Here is a 26,543-nt window from a genome sequence, read left to right as displayed (position 1 = left end):
CACATTCTACCTTAGATGATAAAAAATTTTTAAATGTAATAAATTTACTAATTAAAATTCTACTTAGATTGATGATACTTCACACAAAAAATGTAATTAAAAGTTCACTGTGATTACAGTGCAAGTTTAAAAATTCATGGCATTTTTGAGGGCTGCAATAAAACACAGCTCTAGCAGTTTAGATAAATACTAGTAGTAAGATAAATACTAAATACTTAGCAATGGAATTACACATTATTAAAGTCTCATGTCTTGGTCTTATTTGACCACAGGTACTTTATCCTTAAAGAAATATAGTATTAGTGCTAACATCCAAAATATAACTAAATGTTTGGATTGTGACATACTCAGAGTGTTAAGAAAACTATCAATTCAAAAAAAAAAAAAAAAAAGAGCACGGAGTTGCTGTGCACAAACATTCTCAATCCCTGTTAGAAGAGCACCAGACCCACCTAGTGGAATTTTCCTTTATTACAGTGACTCCAAAATGCCATCTTGTAAGTAATATCGCAATATATGCCTCTTGGTGGGGAAGCTGATATGGATTATTGTCACTGAATCACGCAAGTTAGGGCTGGGGAGATTCCTGCTGGGTTTCTTCCTGTCATGCATGACTATTATGCTGGTTTTCACCTACTTTAAATTTATGAAAAAATGATGTTTACACTGCTCATTTAGAGGGACAGTATTTTCTAATTTTTTATATGTCATGAATGTTTTTTTTCCTCTAACTAAATTTAATGTGTATTTTTTGTGTAATCTTATTTTTTAAGCAATTGAATACATTACTCTGACAACTATCTGGCTTTAAACTTCAAACCTATAAAGTTCTGTCACATTCCTTCTGTAGTCCATAGCAGTATTGGAAACAGTATTAAATTCTGTTACTGATATCTTTTAAACTCTCTGGTGAAATTCTTCTTTCTTCTCTCAACTCCCTGAAGCACATACTAGTATCTTTCTTGTATATGTGCAAAACTGTACTAAGATCATGCACAGAAATATCAAGGACACTTAAAAATATGTTTAGATAACATGCTTTTCTAAAACTGTAAGACCATATTCAAACTATTTTGTATTTTAAATTAATCTCAGGAATATGGGCAGGAGTTGGTGATTCTGCATGTATGACTCCTCTGTTTTCAGCACATAGGAAAGCATAATCAGATTTCATTGATTCTTTGCCATATAAATACTTATTTACTAACAGAACACAAGAAAAATGTTTATAAAGTTTTCTAGGCCTCAAATGTAAAGCAGATTTATTAGTTGAACCAGCAAGACATGCAGAGTTGTAGTTTCTCAAGTGCTCGGTTTGACTGCTGAACATAGAATTAGTATTTACTATCTTGCTATGAAGTTTACAAATTATCATCATATATAAAATTTATCCTTAGGAAGTGCAAATTGGTTCAAATCTTTAGGCACAGCTGTAAAGAGCACAGCCCTTATAAAATCAGGTCTGTGCTATTTGAATGGGATTTATCTTGCCTGAATAAAAAGCACAAGTCCTGGAAAAATCTTAGGAATTTAAAAAGGAAATTGGAAAATCTGTTTTATATGGGATTATTATGGACTTTTTCAGAAAACTAACATGGTAGAAAAATGAGCTTATTTACTTTACGTATTCTTTCTATTCATAACTAAGAGCATGGATTTAAAAAGACATGGTAGAAGTTGTTCTCTTTTGTGATACAAATGCCCTAGAAGTATGAGAGACATAGTTGCAGGACTGAAAAAAGCCAGACATATGATACATGATGTTCCTAAGGAGTAGGCAGCATTTAGCAGTCTGGTACATCCAGTGGCTGTTAATGATAAAACGTGTTGGTATACGATGGTGTGCTACAATTACTTTCTCAGAACATACTGAGACTTTCCAGTACGTTTCCTCAATTAAGAAACAGGTTTCCAGGGGAAACAGGTTTCATCTCAGGAATTTTGATACTGGGTCTTTCTTTTAATTATTATTTTTCCTGAATATCACAATTTTAAGTCAATAATTTCTACTGTATTTTCTCAAGTACAAAGCCAAGTAGACATTCAGAGCTATATTCATCTTATGGCATATAAAATGTCCACAATAGAGATCTCAGTACTCACGCAAAGGTCTCTTTAATTAACAGGGAAAAATAGGCACCTTTAAGGTATGACTCATTTGATATAATTTAAGCATTTGCTGCTTTAGGACTAGATGAATCACATCAGAGAAACGGCTGCATATCTTCAATGATTATAGCGAGAAGCTAGACATGTATCTCCTATGACTGAATTGTACATATGAATTTCACTGATATAGTCAGAAACTGAAATTTTATCCTTTCATAGATACTTCTTTTGCTAAAGTAGAATACAATTTAGCATGTTCAATACAGGTCAAAGAAAATACTAATGATTTCATTCCAATTGTCTGCAATTTCAAGTGATCACCTAGGTACATGAAATAAATTTTCAAGATTTTTTTTAATATTTAGATATTTAAAAATTATATCGTATTTCAAATGCAATTTAACTTTTAAAATATTTTTAATGAATTTCAAAATTTTATTTTCATAATTGTGATATAGTTATGAAAAAGCTTGTCTGTTTCTTAAGCCAATTTATTTTAGTAAAAATAAAATAATCTGGAAAGTTACCAGTATATCCATGATTGCATACTGTAGGACCAATCATCACAAGAAACTTAAAAATTAACACATGCATAGGAAAAACAAAGGGTTTTCCAATATTGCAATGTCTTGCTCTACTTCCACCTACTTAATGAGTGGGATATGTAAAATAAGTAATTAATATAATGGGCAGATGAAAGATGCAGTTATGAATTTTGCCCAGCTGTGCCCTTTATTTGGAATAATTTGGTAAAGTTGTACTGTAAACTCTTTTGAATTCGAAGCATTTTTGGAATGGCTGGTTAGAAGATGCACTATAAAATACCAATAATGTAACAGGGTTCTTCTGCTTATCCATAAGGACAGAAACTGATTAAGTTAAAGCTCTCTGAGAATATTGTTAGCCTTGTTTTTTACTGCTCGTGCTGTAATACCATATGAAGACTGGCAGAAGAGAAGTCTTAAAAAATAAGAGCCAGGGGAGGGAGACCATAAGCAAATGAAGCATAACACAAGAAGCAGATCAGGATAACTATACATTAAATTATATAACCCTGTTAAATGATTGTGAAACGCTTTTTTTTAAATATTGTTTTGTATACAGCTTTACACAACAACTGAACACCTCATGGTATCCTACCACCAGAGACACTTGAGTGCACCCATTTAAAACATTCCCAAGAGCCTCATGGCAAGCAATGCACTGAACAAACATGCTGGGTTGTTGGAACCCCAGGTTCTGAGAGTTTCAGCCTTTCAGTGCTGAGAGGCAGTGATCCTCAGAAACACACTGTATTTGATCCAAAACCCTGGGAAAAGTTTCCTGAATTGTGTGCTAACACTGAGGTTGTTGCTGTGTAATTAAAGTTATGCCACTGGGTGAAATATGTAGAAATGTAGAAAATTGGGTTTAGAACATATAGGTAAGAATAGGTTACAACTGGAGGATTTTGGGTGTGGATTGATGTCCTCTTCCTTCTCCTTCTTCTTCACAAAACTGAATGTTCTGTCACTGGGTCAAAAGTTCCGCACTGCAGAACATGAAAAGTTAGTAATTGGGTTGTAAGTAAAAACATATCTCATTATTGGTTAATTTAGACTTTAAAAAGCTTGGAAAAGTGAAACTCATGGCCATTTTCCACGCTTCCAACAAAGAGACACAGTCTTTGCAGCTGTGTTACTGCTAAGATATAATAAACAACTAAGTCCGAACAAGAATACTCAATCTCCTGTGTCTCAAGTCAAATTCTGAGTAAAAAGAACTCGAGATGTAAAAAGTAAAAGAAGTAAAAGTAATACTGGATTACTAAAATATCAATAAGTTTTATGAGGAGGTACAGAAGAATTCCAAGTTTTCAGCTGCTGGCAAGACAGCTTTGGTGAAAGCACTGAAGGTGTAAGACCTCCAGGTATGTTCCAAAATGTACAAAATGTACCTTGCACTGACCAGTGTTTGTTCTTTCTGTACCAAGACTACTTACTTTTGACATGTCAGGATTAGGAAACAGGACTAGGGACTCAGGTGGGAAACTCACAGTGAGAGCAAACAAAGTTCTAAAATGTTTTAATGGGAGACTGCCCTTGAGATAAAAAAGATGAAGCAGAAAACAAAATGAACAACGAAAATAATTGATTTCCCATAGCATTTTTCAGAGCCAAGTGTCAGCTAGCTTCTGAAATAAATAAAACATACTACTACTTATTATTATTTTACTAGTTGCATGTAAAAACTGACTGTGGGTATTGTCACTAACACTCATCTCTCTTACAATTCAGTAAAAGATTTATTAGACAGAGATAGTTCTTTTGACAGATACTTGGGAAATATTTTGGGATTTTTTCCTTTTTTTTTTGTTTGTTTGTCTGTTTTGTAATAATTTTTTTTACTTGCAAGACATCAGGAGGACATGACGAAGACTAAACCCAAGTACAAGATCTCACATATTCAGAATTATGTGTGTTGTGATTCTGATCACAGATTTCTGCAGTTATCAGTAAACACGTTTCTAACCCTCCTATTAATTTAAACTTACCTTGACATCTTCCCATCAGAAGATTTATATTTCAGAACCCCTGAGTCTATTTAGTTTTTTGGTAATTGCTACAAGCACAGTCAAACAAAGAAGTGTGTTTCAGGACTGAATAAAATTCTTCATTTTCCTATCAAATGGCCTGTGTTTAATTATCAGCAGTATCTTCCTTAATTCCTTGTAGAAAAATGCAGTAGCTAATTCCATACTTACACGGAAAAAACTCTTAGGTTAACACAAACAAATGGGATGCTACAATGCTGATGCTTATGGAAATATAACAAATTGTCAGCAATAAACACAAAATCTCAGCCATTTTGCTTAACAGCACCTGCTGCAAAACAGTGAGGGGGTTTTATCCTTGACACATTGGAATAATCTGTGTTAAATCCCAGGGGAAATGCAGAGAAGATAGCAGCCAGATTGCTTCTCTTCCTTATCTGAATTCCAGCGACCATCAGAAATCTCATGGTGGAAAGCTGAAGTACACTATACTAAAATCCACAGGAAAGTATTTTGCTGAGAACCTCATCTTAAATGAAACATCTCTAAAGAATCTTTTGTAAACTCTTAAACTCTTTCTCACATCAAGGCATTCTTGACACAAATCTCCTTACCTGAAACACTATCCAGTGTTTTATTTCTTCTATAATATATGACATGTGGTCATCTTTCATATTTTCTGTAAATCATCATTTTGATACCACAGTATTGTCTATTAATAACACCATAAAAATACTGAGAGAAACTATAATTTTTGATCATATTTTAGAGTGTTCTAGGAGCTTGCTATCAAATCTTGAGGGTGATTCCCTGATGCAAAGGGTCAGCAAGCTGATTTGACTAAAGGAGAACAGAGAAAACCCAATTGTGAAAGCAATTTTGAGTATTTGAAACTCTCTATGTACCTGTGTAGTCATTTGCTTCCATTTTAAACAGACATAAAATAAGGACATTCATCTTTTTTCCATTTTATATGATACTTAGGTACTCTGTGCTTTTTCTTCAAAATGCATTTCTAGTCATTCTTGCTAAGCCCATTAGCATCTAATGGCACTTGTTTCTGACTCTTGACATCCTTGCATATACCTCCCTCATTTACTACTGACTCTCCTCAGTTCTCGGCTTCCTCTTTCCCACGCTTCAGTTCTAGCGAATTTCCAAAGCCAACCACTCCATATGCTTACAGGCATATTAAACTTCTGTCAACTTTTTTCTCTCACATTGTCACATCTTATGCTTCTGATTCCCAGGGAGCCACAAATTAACAAAAAAAAAGTTCACAGATCAGAGCAGATAACCTAAAATAAAGAACTTTCTTTTGGTGGATGTCATATACTAGTGCTGCTGTATACTTTGCTATTAAAAGCAGGTAAGAAGAATTATTTCTACTTGCAAATTGGTGCTCAGCTTCAACTAAAGAAGCAGCATAGATCTATCACTTCTCTTTAATAATGTAAATTTATGAGCTAGCCTGGTGTTTTGCCATCCATCCTCCTCGGCTATGGCTTTGATGATTATCTATTGCTTATATAAATCTTACATAAATTTAACTTATAAAGCAGGAAGCACAAACTACCTTGCATTTGGTTATGTTCACTGAAAACACAGTAGAACCATATTGCGTGTGGGAACACAAATGTTTTAAATACTTAGCTCTGCATAATTCTTCTTCTTGTGCTTTATGTGTGCACATGAGTGCATATGCATTTCTTTGTGGCTTACTGGAGTGGAATGTATTTTAAAGTACGACATTATGACTGTTTTTTCTGTTTCCAAGTAGATCATGCATGTAGAATAGGAGATGATGAAAAAATCCTTTTGATGATAGAGACTGAAAGACAGTCATTAGAAGCTCATCTGCAACTACTCAATAGAATTATTATTGAATCTATTACTTTAAAGGGTAGCATGAAGTCCAGACCCTGACAAAATCAGGATGGCCAGGTGCTTGGCTGATGCCTCAAGAGTGATTAAAAATGCTATTTATAAAACTGATATATGTCCTTTACTGATGAGTGTGTTCATACAACCTGATTAGCTCAGATAGATTCTGATCCAGCTTTCAACACATGAAGAAAAGAACAGTGAAGGTCTAACTATATTTTTTCCAGTACCTTCTGTCATTAGTGCATCTGAATCAGGCACTTAGTTCATTGATTAAAAAAACACAGATAAAGCATTCTAATAGATTTGAAACTGATTTTCTGGTTTGAACGCCATAAAACTAGAACGATCACTAATTTTCTATTAACAGACTCACAGATTTGCAACAGCTATGTTGTAATTCATTATCTGAATAACATTTTGCATATCATTGCACAAAGAAACAAGTTTAACTGCATTTTCTCAAATTATTTTTCAAATTATAGCAGAGCATTCAAATCCATAGGCATGCTGCTTTTGGATTAATACTGCATTTTCAAGATCTCTCTGTGGTATGAAGAACATTCTTTAAAATAAGCAACGAGTAGGAAAGTACAAACTGAGGTAGGAATATAAATCAGGAGTTAAATGTACATAAACTTGCAATGTCTTGATCATTGTGAAAGGGATCACAAATACCTGCCAATAACTATTTCAAGGATGTAAACATTTGGGCTGCCAGTGTGTTATTTACATCTATAGAAAATTTACAACTGGAGAAAATGGTATGTAATTTTGAAATGATACAGACTGAATATGACAGGTTTCTCCGCACCAACAGCTATTAGAATTGTGCATTGCCCTTTATGGAAAGTGACTGAAGCCTTATTCCTTTGAAATTTAAAAACAGTGAAGGACAAAAATCCTTGAAGATGACTTTAAGGACTCAAGCCCTGTTGGCTGTAGGCTGCAACAGAACCTTTTACAGTTGAGTAAATACTTCCTTTCCCCTCAGCTTTATTGTATCAAAAAATTTTGACCTTACTTCTATTAATAATCTTGGTATAGTACTTTTCAGCCTTTTTTGAAATCCAGGACTGTATCTGTATGATACAAAAGCAGAGGATTGCAGAGATATCCAAAGTAGCTCTGGACAATGTGAGACAGGAGAATCAAGCAAAAGACCCAGAGTAAGGCTGCTGTCCTAATTCTGGCACATTAATCACACGGATAGGTCTATATGGCACAGCACTGCATTGGCTCTCACACCTGAGAACGTCAACAAAATCTGCTATAGAAGGAAAATATTTCTAAAACATTTCTGATCTTCAACATCTCTGTAGTTAAAATGACTGCCATACAGTCCCCTTTACCTCTAACTATTGAAATCAGTTGCAAACAGAAGACAAATCGTGCTACCCAAGCTCTGATACACTTGGGAATTTTAACTGGAAATATCAACTCGTCACAATATCCTATAAAGCAATGTAGAAGCAGAAAAAAAAAAAGATCTGAGATGATTGTAAAGAAGAATTATTTCTCCTTTGCACACTACTGAACACAGTATTCTTTTAAAAAGCACCAAAATAGAACTGCAGTCCTTGAAAACATTATGTAATAAATTCTGCAGCTTTATCTCTTTGCAAAAAGGGATATGTCTTTATGATTTTTATCATTGCAAAATTACTTCAAAGTAAAGGCCGAAGTATTAGTTTACAACATTAACACAATTATGTTCTTGTTTGCTTTTATCTATCATCACCTCCAAGTATTTTATATTGACCTTCAATCAACACAATCTGTTTTAAAGTGCCTTAAGCTAAAACTATGAGAGGAAGGTTTTGTGGGCAGAAAATGCAAACATTTGAAACAAACAATTTATTCCAGCCCAAGTATCACAAATATTGTCTACAAAATAAAAATAAAATAGCCATAATGAAATTATTTAGAGCAGCTATCTTTTACTACAATCAAATTCTTGTTGTAATGAAGGATGCCATCCTAACCCTGCACATTTCAGAGTTCAAATTCAAAATAGGATGTGTATAAAATTTCTAAATTAATATCAGCTTGATCTGAAAAAGGACATTATTTTAAAATAGAAATCAAATTTCCTTGCTGGCTCATCAACACTTAAAAGGTTAACCTGGTAAAATATAATTCTTTATTCAGGCCTCTTCTAAGCTACTGAAGGCAGAACAAGTTGTTGCCTAGGACAACAAAATATTTAGTGACTGTATTTCATCTGTTTTTGTAGAGAACTTGTGGGCTGGCAGAAGAGGTTATTTTCCAGAGGTTTGAAAGGAAATAAGAAGTCTATTGTACTCCCTGGAAAGGAGATCACATTCTGAAACTTGAAATATGAATCTTCTGATAGAACACTGAGATTTTAGACAGAAAATCAAATGATAAGGCAATTTATTTGTTCCCTGAATGGAGAAAGATTTTGTTAGGATACTTCAGAGACAGTACTCTCTCTGGCAATAGGTAAAGCAGGTTGCTTTATAATGCAAGATAATTTTTTATTAAATCAATCATTTGTGCTACCCAGTGTGTTACAGGACAAGAAAATGATCCTGCAGATGAAACACAATAGGTGCTAAAATTGCTCAGCTTTGATTATTAGTGCTAAAAATGTCTGCCAATCACTACCTGATTATAATTTGTTTTGAAGAGAGCGTGGGGAAGAGAAGGAAAGAAATAAAGGAGAAAAAGAGCGGGGGGAAAGCTCTGATTTTAAAAATTCTAACGCTAATGTTTGCCTCAGAAAAGAGTGAAAAGCAATTGCTATCTGCAAATTTCAATGACTACATTTACAAATCAAACACGGTTGTTTTAATATCACTTTTAAATCAGAAAATAATATTTTTTTTATTGCCATAATATAAGGAAATAATAGAATCAGGGAAATTACTTCAAAGTAGTTATGTCTTCTATTTAAATAATCTGTAGTGCAAAAGGACATCAGATGGATTACAAGAGAATCATTATACAACCAAAAAAATAAATGTCATGATATTCTTCACAGTGCAAATGTTTCCTCTTTCTTTCTTTACCATACTGTATTGTAAACTGAATAAAGCACTGCATTTGAACTAAAAGAAGTGTTTTTCCTCCCACTTCTCCTGAGTCTGGGCACTGCCATGATCCAAAGTGGGAGTGGGAAGAGGTAAACAGTAGATGTTTAAAGGAACTGCCATGGTTTATGTCATCTTGTGATCTTTTGCAAGTAACAGTACAGAGGAAAGAGAATGATGTATTTAAAAAGTATTTTCTTTAGCATGAGGAACAGATGGAAGTTTGCACATCAAATCACTCCAAGGCTGTAAGATCACTACCTATGCAGTATGTTAAATGCAGAAACTGTATGGAAGAGCTAAACATGTTATGAAGTTAAAATACTGGCACATGGATTTGTTGAGGATACAGAGCTTCCAATGAGATTTCTAGAGACAGCCACTGCAATACTACAACAACAGTTTCTAAATTGTAAGTAACAACCACAGTAATTTAGGAACCAAGTGAGTAATGGAGATGCTATCAGCATTCAGAACAGAAAGAGTCTGACTGCAGAAAGAATAATTTTCAAATGCAAGATCCAAAGGAACAAATTTAATACATGATTGCAATTGTTAAGTATTTAATTATTGCAAAAGAAACAGATATACATTATTGAAACCATTTTGAGACCTCTGTGGGTGCCCTGGATAAGGGAAATCTACACAACTACTCTATACAGGCGAAAAATGCTATTTGTATACTATCCCATGGCTTTTTTTGTACGTTTAATGAACCTACTGATCCTGTTTCAAAGGGAAATAGAGTAATTTAGTGAGTTATCCTTTGTATTGGCAACCGTAGTGGCTAACACATATTAATGGAATCTCATTTACAGTACTGTCCTACTAATGCAGGAACAACTGAATAAATCCATATACATCTTACCTCATGAAGAAATAATGCATCATGATAAAAGCTATTCAGTTCCATACTGAGAGAGTTTTTAATATGAAACATATGAACAACTCCTCTGTTGTAAAAAGAATGCTTAATATTTGGTCCTATATATATATATATATAAAAATTAGGATAGCTTTGCAAACTAAGCCAAAGAATTTGAATGTATATTGAAAGTTTCCTTTATATTTTCTCAAACAAACCAACGTTGTCCATTACCCATTTCAAAATTGTAGTTATTTAATATAAAACCCACCACAAATGCAGTAGAAAATGTTTTCCTGAATGTCTTAATGCATCATATGCATAGACTGAGTGAGAAGACCCAAAGCTCAGTCTGCCTGGCAGAGAATTTTAAAGATTCTCATTAAACTTTCCAAGGCTAGAAATACCTGTTCCTTAGTAAAAGAGGCACATTTGGTTTTGCAGGGTGTCGGAGACATTCTCAAGCATTTTATGCTACCTAGAAACTTTGAAATACAAGACTTTTGGTCTTGCACCAGTACATCAATATGGTTGTCTCTAAAGAAGTATTGGTTCACATAAACTAACTTCAAGAACTTGATCAAGTACCCTAGTAATATGCTTCCAAATGTCTGGAAAGAGTGAACAAAGAAAAAGTCATACAGAAAACTTTCTACACTCCATAACGATAGAAAATATTTTTAATAATAAAATACCTAATAACTTGAGATCCCACAACCTATTGCTAGTGCGGCCTCATGGTCTTGAAAGCTCTTCTGATCATCAAAATTTTTGGTGCCATTTAGAAAGCAACCACAGGAAGAGCTATGGGCATCTTTATCAATCAGCAGTGTCTCTGGGAGATCAGAAAGGACTGCGGCTCTAAACACTCTTAGTTCTTTTCAGTGATATGAAATCTAGCAGGGGGCTCTGAAGCAGAGAGGAAAAGGAACAGGAGCTGTAATTCTGCAGTTGCAATGTCTCAGAGTATGTTCCATTCCTCTCCCAAAACTGTCTCTGCAGAGCGGCACACTTGGGAAATTAGGTAAGAGCAAGAGAAGAAGAGCCACAGAGTAATTTTTCAAACAGAATCTGAAGGACAGCCCTCTAAAGAAAAAGAAATCTTTTCATGCCAGATAGCATGGGAAATGAAGTTGTCAAGTGAGCACTGTACAAAATCCATCCATTTGGTGTGTACTATCCAATCAAACTGTGGAGTTCCTGTCTGCTTTGTTGGAGTAGATGAAGAGGCTGCTGAGCAAGACACTAACCTGATCAAGGTATCTGAATGCAGTATGTGCAGTAGGTTTAAGTTCTTTAAGCACAGACTATAAGATGTATAGACATTGTAGGTGTATTAGTCAGCTAATGCCTTATGACAACTCTGAGAACTAAGCTCAGCACAGTGGCTTCCATAACTTAGACCTACAGGCTCAAGCTAGATATGTATAAAGAAATTCTGACTTTGAAATTAGCCATGTATCATTGCCACTCTCTGACTGTACTGGAGCTGTAAAGAGAAGGAACAGAAAGATACAGAACAAAGATTTCTGAGTGTCTGAAATTACTAAATGATGTAAGACTCATCAGTTTGCAAGTGAGACCACTGAATGGAGAAATGACAGAAGTGTGTAAAATGAACCACAGCACAGGAAAGATAAACAGAGAAGGAATTCAAGGATGAATTTGCTGAACTGCTAGCAGCAATGGGTAGTTTTTTTCCTTAAAATCTTCTTAACTGAGGACTGGAGAGTGACAAAATTGATGCCAATTTTTGAAAAGAGTTTCAGGGAAGATCCATGGTAACACTGGTCCCTATGCCTGTCCCAGGTGAAATAGTAAGAAATTAAAAACGCATACTTAGTAATGGACACGAATAAAGAACAAAGAAGAGTTAATGTGACTGCATGTAAGGATGCCTCATATCTCAGGAGCCTATTTGTGTTCCTTGAAGCAGTCAAAATCACATATAGAAGGTTAATGATTTGCTTGATCTGCTTGTTTGCCTGAATTTCTAAAGTCTTTTCATGGAGCCACTTTTAAAATGTTTTTATGAAAAAAACCCCAAAACCCACAAAACAGCAGTCATGAAATTAAGCCGTAAGAAGATGTTCTTTCAAGGAGAAATTGCTGTTTTAACCAGGAAACTGCAGGAGAAATTGCAGTGGAAGAAGGTATCTAGTGAATTCCTCAAGAGATCTGTGAATGGACCTTGGCGGCTCAATATATTTATTCATTCTGTAGGGAAGAAGACTAGCAGTAAGATCACAAAACTTGATGATGATAGAAACCTATTCAAGGTCAAAAAGTCAAGGACCAGTTGGGCCCATTCCAGAAGTCCTTAAGAGCTCAAAATTATTATTTTACTAATGCTATTCAGATAATTCATAATATGGTTGTTCATCATATACTTGCTTTCCCTGGTCATCTGTTCATGGGGATTTTTATAGACACCACTGTGGGTTGTGTAGACCCACTGATCTGCTTCACTATGGTCATTGTTCGGCTCTTTCATTCCTACAGTAAAAACATCATGGGCTTCAATAATCATACAGCCACTTCAAATAAAACTGAAGAATCACTTTTCCACACAGTATGTAATTCAATTAAATTGTGGGACTCATCAGTGATCGCGTGAAAGGTCCAAAGTATTTAGCTATAAACTAAGGGAAGGCAGTGGTAGCTAGTTTCTCTCTCTGGTATCTTTGCTCTGATCCTGAACAGCAATCATTATATCCTAAGGGAAACCAGGAACGCAATTTGGGAGAGAGTTTCAAGAACACTTCCCAAAAAGTTCAGGATCTGGACAGTAACTGAACCATATCATAATGATTAATTTTACAGAAGACAAAGACTGAATCATCCATGTGAAAGAAGTATGTATGAGGAAAGAAGCTCACAGTGCAAGATGAATTAATTGAGAAGAAATGTAAACCAGGCCACTTCCATGTAACCCTCCTCCCAGGAGTTCAACTATCTGTGATTCCAGGCCTACTTTCAGTACAGCGCAGCTGTGCAACTGTTCTCAGTTTCCTTCTGAGAAAATTGCTAGGGCGTGAGAGGGAACTGTGAGAGAGTGCATAGGCTGGAAGCATTCAAGATGAGAAAGGTAAAGTTGCAGACATAAGTAAGATTGTTGAGACAGGGAAAACTGGCACCTCAAGGATTCAAGGAACAACACTCACATGAAGAGGTATAAAATCCTAATGAGAAAAAAGAAAGGGAAATCAGAAGATAGCAGTTCGGCAGTACAACAGATCAGCCTGTTCCAGTGAGCCCCAGAGGCCAGCTCTCCCCTACCCGAGTGATGACTACTTGCCCTTTACACTGAGTGACTCATTCGGTGGGGGTTGATTTAATGCCTAGTTCATTAGTCCTACAATGAATTGTGTTACACGACAAATAACCTGCTTTGTGCTTTTAAGGTGTTTATATCTTGCCTGAAGAATCTCTATGGTAAAAGTTCCCTGATGAGAGTGAGTCCCAGAGGGGGAGGGTTATGTAAGTAATCCAGAATAACTGACGAGAATAATATGATTAGTCATATAGAAAAGCTTTTATACTTCAAAGCACAGGTGCACAGGTGGGTTAGGGGATTACAGAACATACTGGACTTTTTTCAGCCAATGATATATATTTCAGAAAAGTTTCTCATAGCTACAGTATTGAATAAATTATATCTGAATCTGGATACAGAATCCGATCTCTCTAATGAGCCAAGAAATCTGGGAGACAAAAGCAAAACTGTTGGGAAAGCCTAATCTGGGAGAAGGCATTCTGAATACTTACAATCTCAGGATAGGAAAATTAGAACAATGCTGCTCAGAAAGCGCATCACAGAAAGAAATGGATCTGGGAAAATTCTAAATTATCTAAATGAAAAATTAATTAGAGAAACAAAATCTAAATTTCCAAGTCTGACTTGTTGAAGAAGAACTGAGAATGCTGGTGGGAGCTTGCAAGAAACACAAGTGAATAACTTTTAAAATTACTCTTCTGATTCAAATGCTTTTAGAAATTGCTGCTTGATGGCGTTTGAAGAAACACACGCTCCATATACACGTAAAAGTTTGAAGAAACTAGCATGTAAGTCAGAGATGACATTACTTTGCCAGAATAATTTGCAATACATTTTAGGAAGCTGAATATTAAATTTCTTTCTTAATGCCAGAGAATGACCAGAAAAGCTGAGAGAAGATGCCCTTTACCACCAGTGCCTCAGACATTCTCCCTCTCTCATATGCTTGGTGCTCTCCTTGCAGTGGTTTTAAATGTGATTATCTAGATAGTAATTTACAAGAACAATAAAACTGTGTTAGAAATAAAGTAAGAACTGTTCTTTTTAGGAAGACAAGAAGATTCAAAGTTCTGATCATTCCAGTATCCTGTGGGAATAAAGGGTAAATCATGAAGCTTAACTTTAATCATAGAATCATTTAAGTTGAAAAAGACCTTTAAGTTCATTGAGTTCAACCATAAGTTTAATGCTGTCAGGTCCCACTAAACCTTATCTCTAAGTGGCACACCTACATGTCTTTGAAGTATCCCCAGGGATGGCAACTCAACCCTGGTGACTTCACTGGGCAGCCTGTTCCAATACTTGACAACTCTTTCCTTACAGCGAAGAAATTTTTCCTAATATTCAATAGTAACCTTGAGGCACTTTCCACTTATCCATATTGTTTGTTACTTGGGAGAAGAGACTGACCTCCACCTTGCTACAGACTCCTTTCAGGTAGGTGTAGAGTGAAAGGGTCTGCCCTGAGCCTCAATTTCTCCAGGCTGAACAACCCCAGCTCCCTCAGCTGCCCTTCACAGGATGTGTGCTCCAGACCCTTCACCACCTTTGATGCCCTTTCCGGATACACTCCAGTGCCTCAAACTCTTTCTTGCAGTGAGAGGTACAAATAGAAGATATTATCTCTACCATCAAACCTGCTTATACCCCTCCAGGACCCATGGTTGATTTCCCAATAGCTAAATGGAAAGAAGCACCAAATATGAACAAAGGGATTCCTTGAACCAAACTAGGCATGGCTTTTATGTCAAATTCAGTGGGTGTTTAAAAAGCTGAAATGAAGAAGTTATCATTTCTGTAGCCCTTGATATATTTTATTGCATATTAGGCATAAATTTAATTTAAACTTCTTGTTCCATCTACAACTTAAGCACCAAGAGACACCAAACCAAGGGTACTCTGAATTCTTTTCAGGATTCTGAGTCTGTTTTTTCTCTTACTTTTCAAGTGCCTGGATTTTGACCTACTCAAGTGAAGAGTCCTGTTCCTAACTTAGTGGCTTTGACCTTTATGCATTCTTTTATGAAAAAACTTTCTGCGATAAGCTTTTCTTTACCATCACCTGAAGAAGTGAGACCTTTGAAATCAATTTCAGACAGCAGGCCTGCTGGTCAAAGCTAAGTATCTCATTCTGACAGACTGCACAATGATTCAAACCAATTTCTTGTCCATTTCTGAAAGATTCCCATCAATTGAAAGAAAATAGTAATAGTAAATACCTTTCTAAGCTACAGATTTTCTCAGTGAACATAATATCATTACATTGAGCTCCTACTGTTTGGGGGGAATCAAATACGGCTAGACTAAAATAGAAATTCTTATAATGCAAAACTGTTTTATTAACTCTTCTCTTGAACAACATAATTCAAACATATCAGGTGGGAAAAGAACTTATCTCTGTAGATTCCTATATCTATAGAAGTACTTATATAACTATTAAACAGCTGCTTCTTGCAACTCGTGGCAAAAGGGCATGTTTTCCCAAGAAGTACAGACCTTTAAATGGAACATAATGTTAAGCTTTAAAATTAGAGGGACATAGTGGTCTGGTTTATACTAGTTTTACAGAAGTGTACTCTGTTAACTTCAGTGCAGGTACTCCTCTTTTCATCAGTTTAAGCAAGTTTGGAATCAAACCACAAACCTTTAATGACGTTTTAATGATCCACTTGGGGGAGCTAAAGGGTAATTTGTTTCCAAATTGATTATGGCAAAATGGGATGCAAAATTACAGAAAATAGTAAGAGCAGAGTCTTCTACTGTTTTTTTTTTAACTCAGTGCTGGGTGATGACCTATATTAGCTCCTGAGGCAAAGAGTCCCCTGTTCTTAGTAAAATTTCAGCCACTTAGAGAAAAAAAAATCCCAGTTATAACTAGCTTAGCTGAAGACACCTGTAATGCATCAGTCATATCCTGACTTCAATTATGCACCTACAAGATACATTGAATGCAACAGGGACATAACACATGAGGCAGAGTTTGCCCTTACACTACATTTTTGTGCTAGTTAACATCAACTGTGACAGCAACAAAAGAAATTCTAACATGCAATGGTTTTGTCTGTCAATTAATATGAAATAACTCCTTTTATATTTTTCTTTCTTTTCTTTAGATGCTGGTCTCAGGCTACACCTGTCTGTGCCTCATGAAGCAGATGTTGTGTTGAAACATGGCTTTGCACCATAGTTATGTTCTTCATTTCTCCAGCCTGGGACACAGTGGGAAGTCTTTCCTAGCAACTACACCAGCTGCTTCATCTTATGCTTGACTGACTATGGTTACTGGTAGCCCTTTGACTGTTCTGGGACTCAGGCACTAATCAGAGGCAGAAATGTAGTATCACCTACACTGGAAGGAAGTGCAGAGCCTTTTGTCTGTGAAGAATCAATAACATTATATCAAGCTTCTCTCCATATAGAGGTTGCCCTAAAGTTCATATAAACTGACATTACAGTTGATTTCAGAAGTCATACCAAAGCTACAATCATTCCTCTTTTATAAAAGAAAACAACTCCGTTCAAGACATATAACTCACACAAAAATTCCACTGGCAGAGCTGTACTGTCAATGTCTTCACTGTAACATTACAAACTTCACTTTTACAGTACAAACTTCCTCTCATTCCAGACTACCCCGCAGTGCAGTCCACATTAAAGTTTATGGTTGTCCATATGTGGACATCTAATTAAACTGAGTCATGCAAATGAAGTTTCAAGCAGAAATTATAATTAAATTTAAAATTGTGCTCTTTTAGCATAACTTACTAACTATAAGGTTTCCTTATTTTATGTCTAGTTCAGCTGGAGCATGTAGAAAAAGTAAATTGTAAGTATCTCTACAGGAAGTACTGTTCCTAGGCACTTTAAAAGCAAAGATGTGTGCTTTGTAGCTATAAACTCCCCAAAAACATTTTTAAATGTCATTCAGCCTCCTGAAGGCAAACACAATAATGCTGATTGAATAACATGCTAAAGACAATGGCGAAGTAAATGGAAGCAAAGGATACAGTCAACCCAGCTACAGGCATGAAAGGTGTAGTGATTAACAGCCCTTGATGACTGTATTTGTAGAGCAAATTGCTTTTCTGCATTCTCCTTGATGTATAAGGACAAGAAACTATATAATGTATTTGGGAGAAACTACTGCTATAAATTCATCAACTTACATTAATTAATTCAATCTCCCATATTTTTTTCACAAGGTCCATCGATGTATAGCCATTAATTAGAAAGGATTTGGTATAGTCACCCAGTTCAATGGAATCCAGCCATTCAGCTACAGAGGAGGGATTGTAGCCATCGTGACCAATCTGCTTCATCTGAAAAACAAGAATGAGCAAAAATTACCAGTGACACTCATTAAACACTTTTCAGAACAGGAGCTGCACGTATTATTTGCTTTGGGTCAGTTGTCTTATTCTCTGATCAATATTCTTTTAATGGTTAGTACAACATGAAACGATTTTGTAAGCAGAAGCAGTAATAAATCTTAGTTTTCAACACATCTTTTCCTTACGGCTGCTTGCCTTTTACACCAGAGTACTACAAGACTGTAGCCAGAGTTCAATTCTTTCTAGACATCAGAAAATTCATAAGTAGGGGAATATGAAAGGGTAAACGAGACACTAATATCCTTACTGCTCAAAAATGTCAGATTTTAACCTCAGATTTCATAGAAAGGGAAGAAATTAGACTGAGAAATGGTTCTTTTGGTATCATACTGCAAATGAAACATATGGTCTTGATTATATTATTCCAAATTTATCTTTTCTACCAGGCTGTATGTTATTTTATAATGGCTGAACCTGCACTATATTTTTCCGTCCCCAGGGAAGGTTTAAAAAAAGTCTCTTTCCTCTACCTGCTCACATTTTTCATGGAACCCCTGGGAATTTACCATGTTTTAGATTGCTCACTGTCTGTTAAGTTGCCTGAGATTGGACAATTGAATCAGATATTATCAGAATGGAATTGACAGAATAATGTACACAGAAGTGCACCACTTGCATGTATATAGAAACACAGCCACCTAATCTCATAAATCTTGTTTTCATAAAAAGCTGAAAAATACCACTAGCATCTAATTTTTCTGAACTTTTTAAGCTGCCAGGAAGGAAAAGCTGCAATTTCTCCTTCACAATTGCCTCTCAGTGACACAAGTGAAGACTTTCAATCTAGCCATTAAAGATAAATCTGTATAAAGCCTATTCCTGTGCAGTTTGTTATGCCATACTGTTTTTATGAATTTTAAAGATACCTACAATAGTGGCAGAAATAGAAGTAGAATGAAGTAGAAAAAATTATGAAATAGCCTCAATTTTCAACAGTATTTTACACATACCATCTTTCTATGGAAGTGTAACTATTGCTAACTTGATAATTCACTGAACTGGTAAATTGTTAAGAAGCTTTAGAGGGTTAGAAACATGGGTTTTGCATAGGTTCCTGACTGTGCAAGGGTGACTGCAAATAGTAAAAGCCAGTCTCCCATTTTTGCTTGCTAATATACATTCCTACTTTCTGAGAAACAATGCAAGTGTGACAGAAACATAACACTTTGAGCTTAAGTTTAAAGTGAGTGACGAAGTAATTTAAAAAGGAGAGAATTCTGAGCTAATATCTTGCCTGAACCAATTTATTTCTCACAGTTTATTTGAAATACAATTTAAATTCAGAGCAGAGAAAAGAAAATTAAAGTCTGCATTTGAAAGCCACAGCAGTGTTGGTCGATCTGTCTGCTCAAATGCAGAAAGCCAGCATGTCATGGTCTTGATCTTGGCCTCCTGCAGTGTCAGAGAGGAGTGATGCAGGCACACTGCAACATGACTGCGAGAGTTTACTCATAGTCTTTTGCTGCAGATATGGGGTATAAAATATTAATGGCAATATTTAAATGATGTAATGAAATCATTATCTTAAATCACGAAAGAAAGACAAGAGGAATCACAAACTTAGCAGTGGAAATCATAGCCTTTCAGGTCACTGCTGTAACAAAGGAATCATACTGGAAAGAAAGAGCTCAGTTTTGTTGTTGAACTTGAAATTTTGGAATTTACTTTCATCCTAATTTAGGATGAAATTATTCTATGACAAAAGCATGGCAATGTCTTCTTTCATTGTCATTCAGACTTACATTAAATATTAGATTGACAGTAGTCTGTCCAGCAAACTGCAAAAACACTGGAGGATTCTGGGATCTCTGGCTCCTAGGAAACTTATTTCAGGATTTGATTTTAAACAAGCTATGCTTAAATAGCAGATACATGAAAAGCAAAAACCTGATAATTGGAAGAAGAAAAATCTCAGATAGAGAAGATAAGAAGACATATAGAGCCCACGGGAAACACAGGAGTTTTGGAAAATATAAGGTATTTTTGTTTCCTTTCTCTAACAACAAAAACTGAAGCACCATGAAAACAATTTTCAAAGTATCCAGATGGGGCACGATATGCAAATTATTTATTTTGTTTATTCTTATTTATTATTTAATCTTTACATTTAATAGATTCTGATTTTAAAATGCTTTTTTTTTTGGCCCACTGATTTGAGATAACCCATGCAGTCTGGCCCGTACTTCTGGTAACCCATCAGCCTCTATGAAAATAAACACAATATGGCAAGTTTCTAAATTCTCAATTCCCACTGGAGATCTCCATCAAAAGGGTTGTTAAGATGGATATTCCTCTACTACACCAGAGTTGCAAAGGGCTGCAGGCAAGTAAACACAGGTGAGCAGTGCAATAAACAAGAGGCTGAGAACAACTGAAATGGATATGACAATTTCAGTCTTCGGATTCAGTGTCAATAGACAAAATTGTTATTGGGTCACTCAATAGCCTACATGAAAATACACTAGCCTGTTGTTGGGCAGCAGTTGATTCTGCAAGCATTTTCCCTCTTCCTGTCCCAGAGTTTTGGCTGCTTTTATTCAAGGCCACGTTGTGGGGAGTGCAGCTGCTTAGCCTTGGATCAGACTCGTGTGAGGAAGAGCAGTGAGATGTCTGGCCAGGGCCATCCCACCTTTTGCAGGAGCTGCATGTGAGCTCAGGTCCATGTCCTGACACTTGCCTGAGCTGTGCTTTAGGTATGTCTGTGCCCAGCAATGCACCCTTACTCATCCTCAACCACTGACCCTCTGGAGCGACCTTGTCCTGTCCTCATCCCTGTAAATGTCATGGGATTTGCCCTGGGATGTGGCTGCTCACAGTCACTGCCACTGTCCCTGCCCTACTCACCTTGTCCCAGTACTCCCTGCCCACTGCCCCCCGAGCTCTCAGCCCACCTGCCATGGCAGGACAGTTGCTACTATCACAGAAAATTAATCTCAGAACTGGAATATTTATGATTAGTTTCAGCACAAAAGCAGTATTTTGTTTTGTCATGAACTGAGAACCACTCTCTCATCTAAAACAGCCTTTCTAAAATGTGTCTAAAATGAAAATTAATAACATTTCAGTATCTGTCCTATTGTATGGAAAGTCTCTTTCTGTCTTTTAATAATATCAACTTTATTAACTGTCATTCACAGTTACCTGACTGTTTTCCTTTCAAATACTTACTGACAGACATATTGGTTATCTAGATGTGACAGTATCATTAATAGTATCTGCTTTTCATATAAAATGTTATTGAGTTTTTAAATAAAAACACTTTGAAATATCTGTCTGAAAGTGCTGCCCCTTTACTTAGTCAGAGATCCAGTTTAGTTGCATCTTACCCCAGTCTTCATTAACAGGTCATGGCTCTTAGACTGTATCTTTTCTTCTGTACTGCACTGTTATCTTGGACTCCTCTCACAGATCATTTACACCCTGTAGGCTTCTTTGCTGATTGATATTTCTTGAAAAAAAAATTCCCTCCCACCTACTGAGTGTATTTCCATGCATAATATTTCAATCATTTTGCACCAGCTACAACACAGGCACCAGCGGTGTCAAACATCCAAGCAAGGTGTGCACTGTTTGACTCAGATTGGTGCAAAATCTCTGAGCTGCAAGTCATGACAATGCTTCAAATATTAACTGCTCATAAATAGGGGCACTATTGTTCTTCCACAGACACTACTACTAGTTCATTCAGTTGTTTAGAGAACAATACTAATGTTAGCTCTTTCATTGCAGAAGATCTTCATGTGCTGACTGTGGAAAAGGCTAGGAATTGAAGCCCATAGGATTTAGAGAAAAATTAATGTTTAAGAAAATATGATTGAAAAGAAGTATGGAAGAAGATACAAACCATATGAGATTTCTCTCCTAGGTCCTATTGATATATCACCAGTATCACTTCCTTTGAAATTAACAGAAAGCAGAAGCCAGAAAGAGCTGTTCCTCATAATAAAATAGCAATATCAAGTAGTATTCTAATGGGTTGAGAAATCCCTCACAAGAGACCATCTGTACAACAGACTTTTTAAAAAGTATATCACTGCTTTATCTATAGAACATTCTACATTAGGATAAAAGGTACTTGAGTCTTTTCTCTCTGAAAGGTGGTCAAATAAACACAAATAGAGCTTCAAAGTAAACACATATGTGCCAGAAACATCAAGGTAAATTCAGTAGCATGGACTATTAACAGTTTTCTCTGATCTTCTCAGACAGATGGGGAATTAATACTATGTTCTCCAAAGGTAATATCACTATCTGGTGGAGCTTAACAGTGTGTGTATCAAAATCAAGCTTTTTATGTTCTGTAAAAGGAGGATGAGATTACTTGACTTTCACAGCTTTTTAAATGATGGCTGTGATTACAGTGAATTTACACTTGTGTTCGTTTGGAAGAAAGATCTTTTTAGCAAGCATATAATGCTTTCTTTTACACTGCTGTCCCATTCAAAAGCTTTAAGCAGCATTTTTGGCAACTTATATGAAACTATCAACTATGTAGCTAAGAAATTTTAGGTGATTGTAATGGGGGATATGTAAGTTCTTTTTTGTTTCCTATCTTTGTGAGTTGTCTGTTATACATTATGTACTTTACAAATGTGGTCAGTTGGAGTCATGTTGTTGGAAGAGAAGATCATTCCTCCTCTGGACTGTTGAAAGAAAAGGCTCAAAAGAATGACACTTCTGAAGCCCAGGGAGCCTGGCTGGCACAGGGGCACCACATGGAGTTGGTGCCTGCAGTGCCTGGGCAGAAACTGAGCCTGCAGTCAGGGGCAGAGGGGCAGCTTTCACAGTGGACGGGGACAAATCACAAAGGACCTGAGAAGACTTTGCATATGCTGCTGTTGAGAAAGGCACTGAGTGGAAACAGGGTCTGCCAGCAGAGACACAGCGGGTGAGGAAGAACTGTATATAAACCCTTTGCTTTTCTATTCTGTCTACCCTGTCATATATTTCAAAAGTTAACTATTCAAGCTTGTGTTCTATTAATGTTTGACTTTTCTTTCCACTAATCAAAAGCCTTCTGTCTTCTGGTGGAGGTTGCTAGAAAAAGACAGTACAGGCACATTCACTTCACAGCACTGCCTGATTCAGGATCTTGCCTCAATGGTAGGTCCAGAATACCCCTGAGTTCAGTGTTTCCTACCTAAGATTGTCAGAATTTCAATAGGCTTCCTTTCTGTGGTTTTTTTTCAGTTGGAAACTGTCTTCCAAATTTAAAGGAAAATAGATGCACACATGGGGGGGGTTGTATTTGTTTTTTTTTTTTTCTTCTTTTCTGGAGAAATGTGAACCATTCCACATCCAGGAGAATGAAGAGACCTCCTAGTTCTTCATCAGACACAATATATGAGACAAGGAAATAACAGTTGTCATTCAGTGATAATGTATGTAACAGTTCGGGACATATCCATTGCATAAAATATAATCTTAAGAAGATCAAAATCTGAAGTTTGTGGACTAAGTTGTGGACTAATCTAAGTTTGTGGACTAATCTAAGTTTGTGGACTATGACCTTTGATCTCATGAAAAAGTTTATGTCAGCTCCTTCAGGTTGTCATCCTAGTCTGGTTACGAAAAAAGGGAATAGCATTTCCTCTCATATAGCATATTTCTTTGCCTGCTGACTATTCTCAGAGCAGCCAGTAGACATTGTGGAGTCAATCACAAATAAGAAAGTATAAAAGAAGCAGGAAGGCAAGTAAGACATATTGTTTGGCAATGGTGACAGGACCAGCAGCATGCTACCATTATCTTCACGATACAGATAAATGTCACTGCCTCATGTCTAGAGTGACCCTCTGGTAGGCTCAGATAGGAAGAAAAATGCTTGTGATGCTGCTTTCATCAGGCAGTTTTGAAGCACATGCCTGGAGAGGATATTTAGTCTGTGGGACCAGTCTGAAGCTAGTCTGAAGTAAACACCTTCAACTAAAGCTTGCATGTATCTAACTGCTTTTACTGAATCGTTCCTATTGTGCTGCATTACTTAAATAACGTAGACTACTCATTTGTATTTCAGACTTGAAAAATTCATGTGTTATGATGGATTCTAGCACTTTCTTCCTGTCCTTACAGTTAAAGGTCTTGCAAGTGGTTCAGTGAGCATGTGAGTGGCCTCCCTTCAAACCAGGAAACTAATTCCCGGAGGCATTAGAAGCAGGGAAAACAGCAAAGTAGAAAGCACTTCCTTTGAATCCTGTTTTTCATCTTCACGTCCAGCAGACCAGAAACAAGGAGTCACAGTCCGAAAGGGTCATAAACATTTTGCAGCATCTCCTAGTTTGGAAACTGTGTTAGGAATGGAAGTGCTAAATGGGAGGTAATTAAACACCAGGATTAAAATCAGCTTGCTGAGCTCTGGGGAGTCTAAGCCAATAGCAATATAGCAACAGCAAACATATGATGTGATCTTTCTCTGCTGTATACACAGCATAGCTAATGAGCACATGCACAGTCATTCTGTTCTCCTAAATGCCAGACTTACTGTGCCTGCACAAGAGTGTCACATATGAGTAGTAAGTCCAGCACTTTTTGGAAGCAGAGCTTTATCGCTCTTAGAACATCACTCACAGACAGGATGTGCTCATAGCCTGCTCAAATCCTACTTCTTCTCTACTGCAAAGCACCCAAGAAAAGAGGCTGGCTGCCTGCACACCACTGCTATTCCCAATCCTGCTTTGTGCTGAGACCTCTCTGTGCAGGAAGGAACAAGCTGCTTTAAGAATAGCTCTGAAGCCAGAAGAAAGCTGCTCTCAGCTAACATCTTTCTTCCATCTGTCAAATGAGAGCATGTGTTCCCATTATATGCTGGGAGAAGGAGCCATACACTGAGCATCCCACACAAAACCAATCCTTTTTCTTAGATAAATTCAGAGATAAGCTAGGATAATTGTCATTAAAAAAACACCTTTTGAGGAACCCCCAGAAAAGTCACTTGCTCATAGGTTTGGGATGCTGAAATAGCTGGACAATGCTCCTTAGGTTTTCTATGTAACTAAAGTGTGACTAAAATTTTATGCCATGACTGTTACTACTTTCTTAGTCAATTAAGCATACACTGCACACAATTCTTTTCTCATTATTATTTTTTTTCTCAAGGTATTTGCAACTTCAGTATCTTTTTATATGTTGTCTCCTCAACATATGTGAACTTCCTTTTAATAAAGCATACAAAATCCTTCTCCAAAAATTTATTGATTTCATTTTTTCATACAAAAATCTTGAATGCAACATTAAATTCTGCTATGAAATTTGCTTTAAGACTGATGCCATGTATAAAATACTTCCATTTCAAGAATTAATTTTGTAAATGATATTTCTACTAGACTGTCTTAACCTTATGTTATTAAAATAAGCCATAAAGTGCTCTAGTTATTATTCATGTGAAACTTGAATAACTTAAATTACATTGGTACAAGATGAGAATTAGAGCTACAAGCTCTAATCCAACAAAAAAAAGGGCATTTTGGAAAGAAGGATTCTAACTCAAAGGTTTCAACTCTACCTACCTACTGGTGAATATATCAGTTTTCCCTCTTATGAAATGTTCTTCTTAAATACAGACTTTCATGGGAAAACATTTTGAGAAATCCAGGTAAACATACCTTTTATACCAGTTAAACACTGCATAGGAGACTGCAATGATTAATTAATCTATATTTGGCCAAAATGTGGGTATTTTTCCCTATTTAAAACTACTTCAAGCTCTAGAGAATGGTTCCTAATCAGGACACTGGTGTTTGACATCTAGAAATTCGTCACTCTTTAGGAAGGCAGCAATTACGAGCAAAAAAGACAGTCTTTCTTTTCAGCTACTAAATACCTGTTGCATTTCCAGGCTGCAGAGAAGAATATGTATCAGAATAACAAAAGGAGCTTTTAAAAAAGGTATTTTAAAGCCTTCACAATAGATTTGTTGCTTGAGTTTTACCCTCTAAACTTACTCAGTGCTGCCTGGGACTTTAAGGAAGTGTTGTTTGATAGGTGTTTTTTAAAGCACTTAACTTCCACCTCAAAATATGAGCTAAAAAGTATCTCAAATCAGGAAAGATTATTAGTAAAACTAAAAATAACATCATCAACAATGCCATTAAGTAAAAGCACACAGAGTCATCTAGTTTTAAATTAAATGAGGTACAGAAAAGAGGTATATGTTCAAAACAAACAAACTAAAAGAATTTTTATCTAATGAGATTCAAATTAGTGAGACTCCAATTATGGTTTGAGGTCTTAATATATTTAGATGGTATGCACTATTTTGAATGCATGATGACAGAGCTGAACTTATCAACACACAATATTTCATGGTTTGTTGCAAAATGTGAAAGTGTTTTATGTCTTTAGCAAGCTGTTGTGAATGCAAGGGTACATTACATTACATAACACTTACCATGACCCTAATTTTTGGGCTCTATAACTATTCTGCCTTCAA

The 26,543-nt window shown here is 36.1% G+C and overlaps 1 protein-coding gene across 8 annotated transcripts in view; it reads right to left on the bottom strand.

Moving 5' to 3' along the window:
• ANKS1B (ankyrin repeat and sterile alpha motif domain containing 1B) overlaps positions 1 to 26,543 on the bottom strand; it is a 413,919-nt gene that overhangs the window by 138,863 nt on the left and 248,513 nt on the right. For all 8 annotated transcript variants that reach the window (XM_048302483.1, XM_048302485.1, XM_048302479.1 and 5 more), the window contains exon 17: positions 17,891 to 18,043. In XM_048302483.1, the coding sequence (XP_048158440.1) occupies positions 17,891 to 18,043 (153 nt within the window). The remainder of the gene's footprint in view (positions 1 to 17,890; positions 18,044 to 26,543) is intronic.

This window comes from Corvus hawaiiensis, chromosome 4 (genome assembly GCF_020740725.1).
Source record: "Corvus hawaiiensis isolate bCorHaw1 chromosome 4, bCorHaw1.pri.cur, whole genome shotgun sequence".
Classification (NCBI taxonomy): Eukaryota; Metazoa; Chordata; class Aves; order Passeriformes; family Corvidae; genus Corvus; species Corvus hawaiiensis.
Note: the sequence above shows the minus strand (reverse complement) of the source record. Positions and strands in the feature narration are given on the sequence as shown.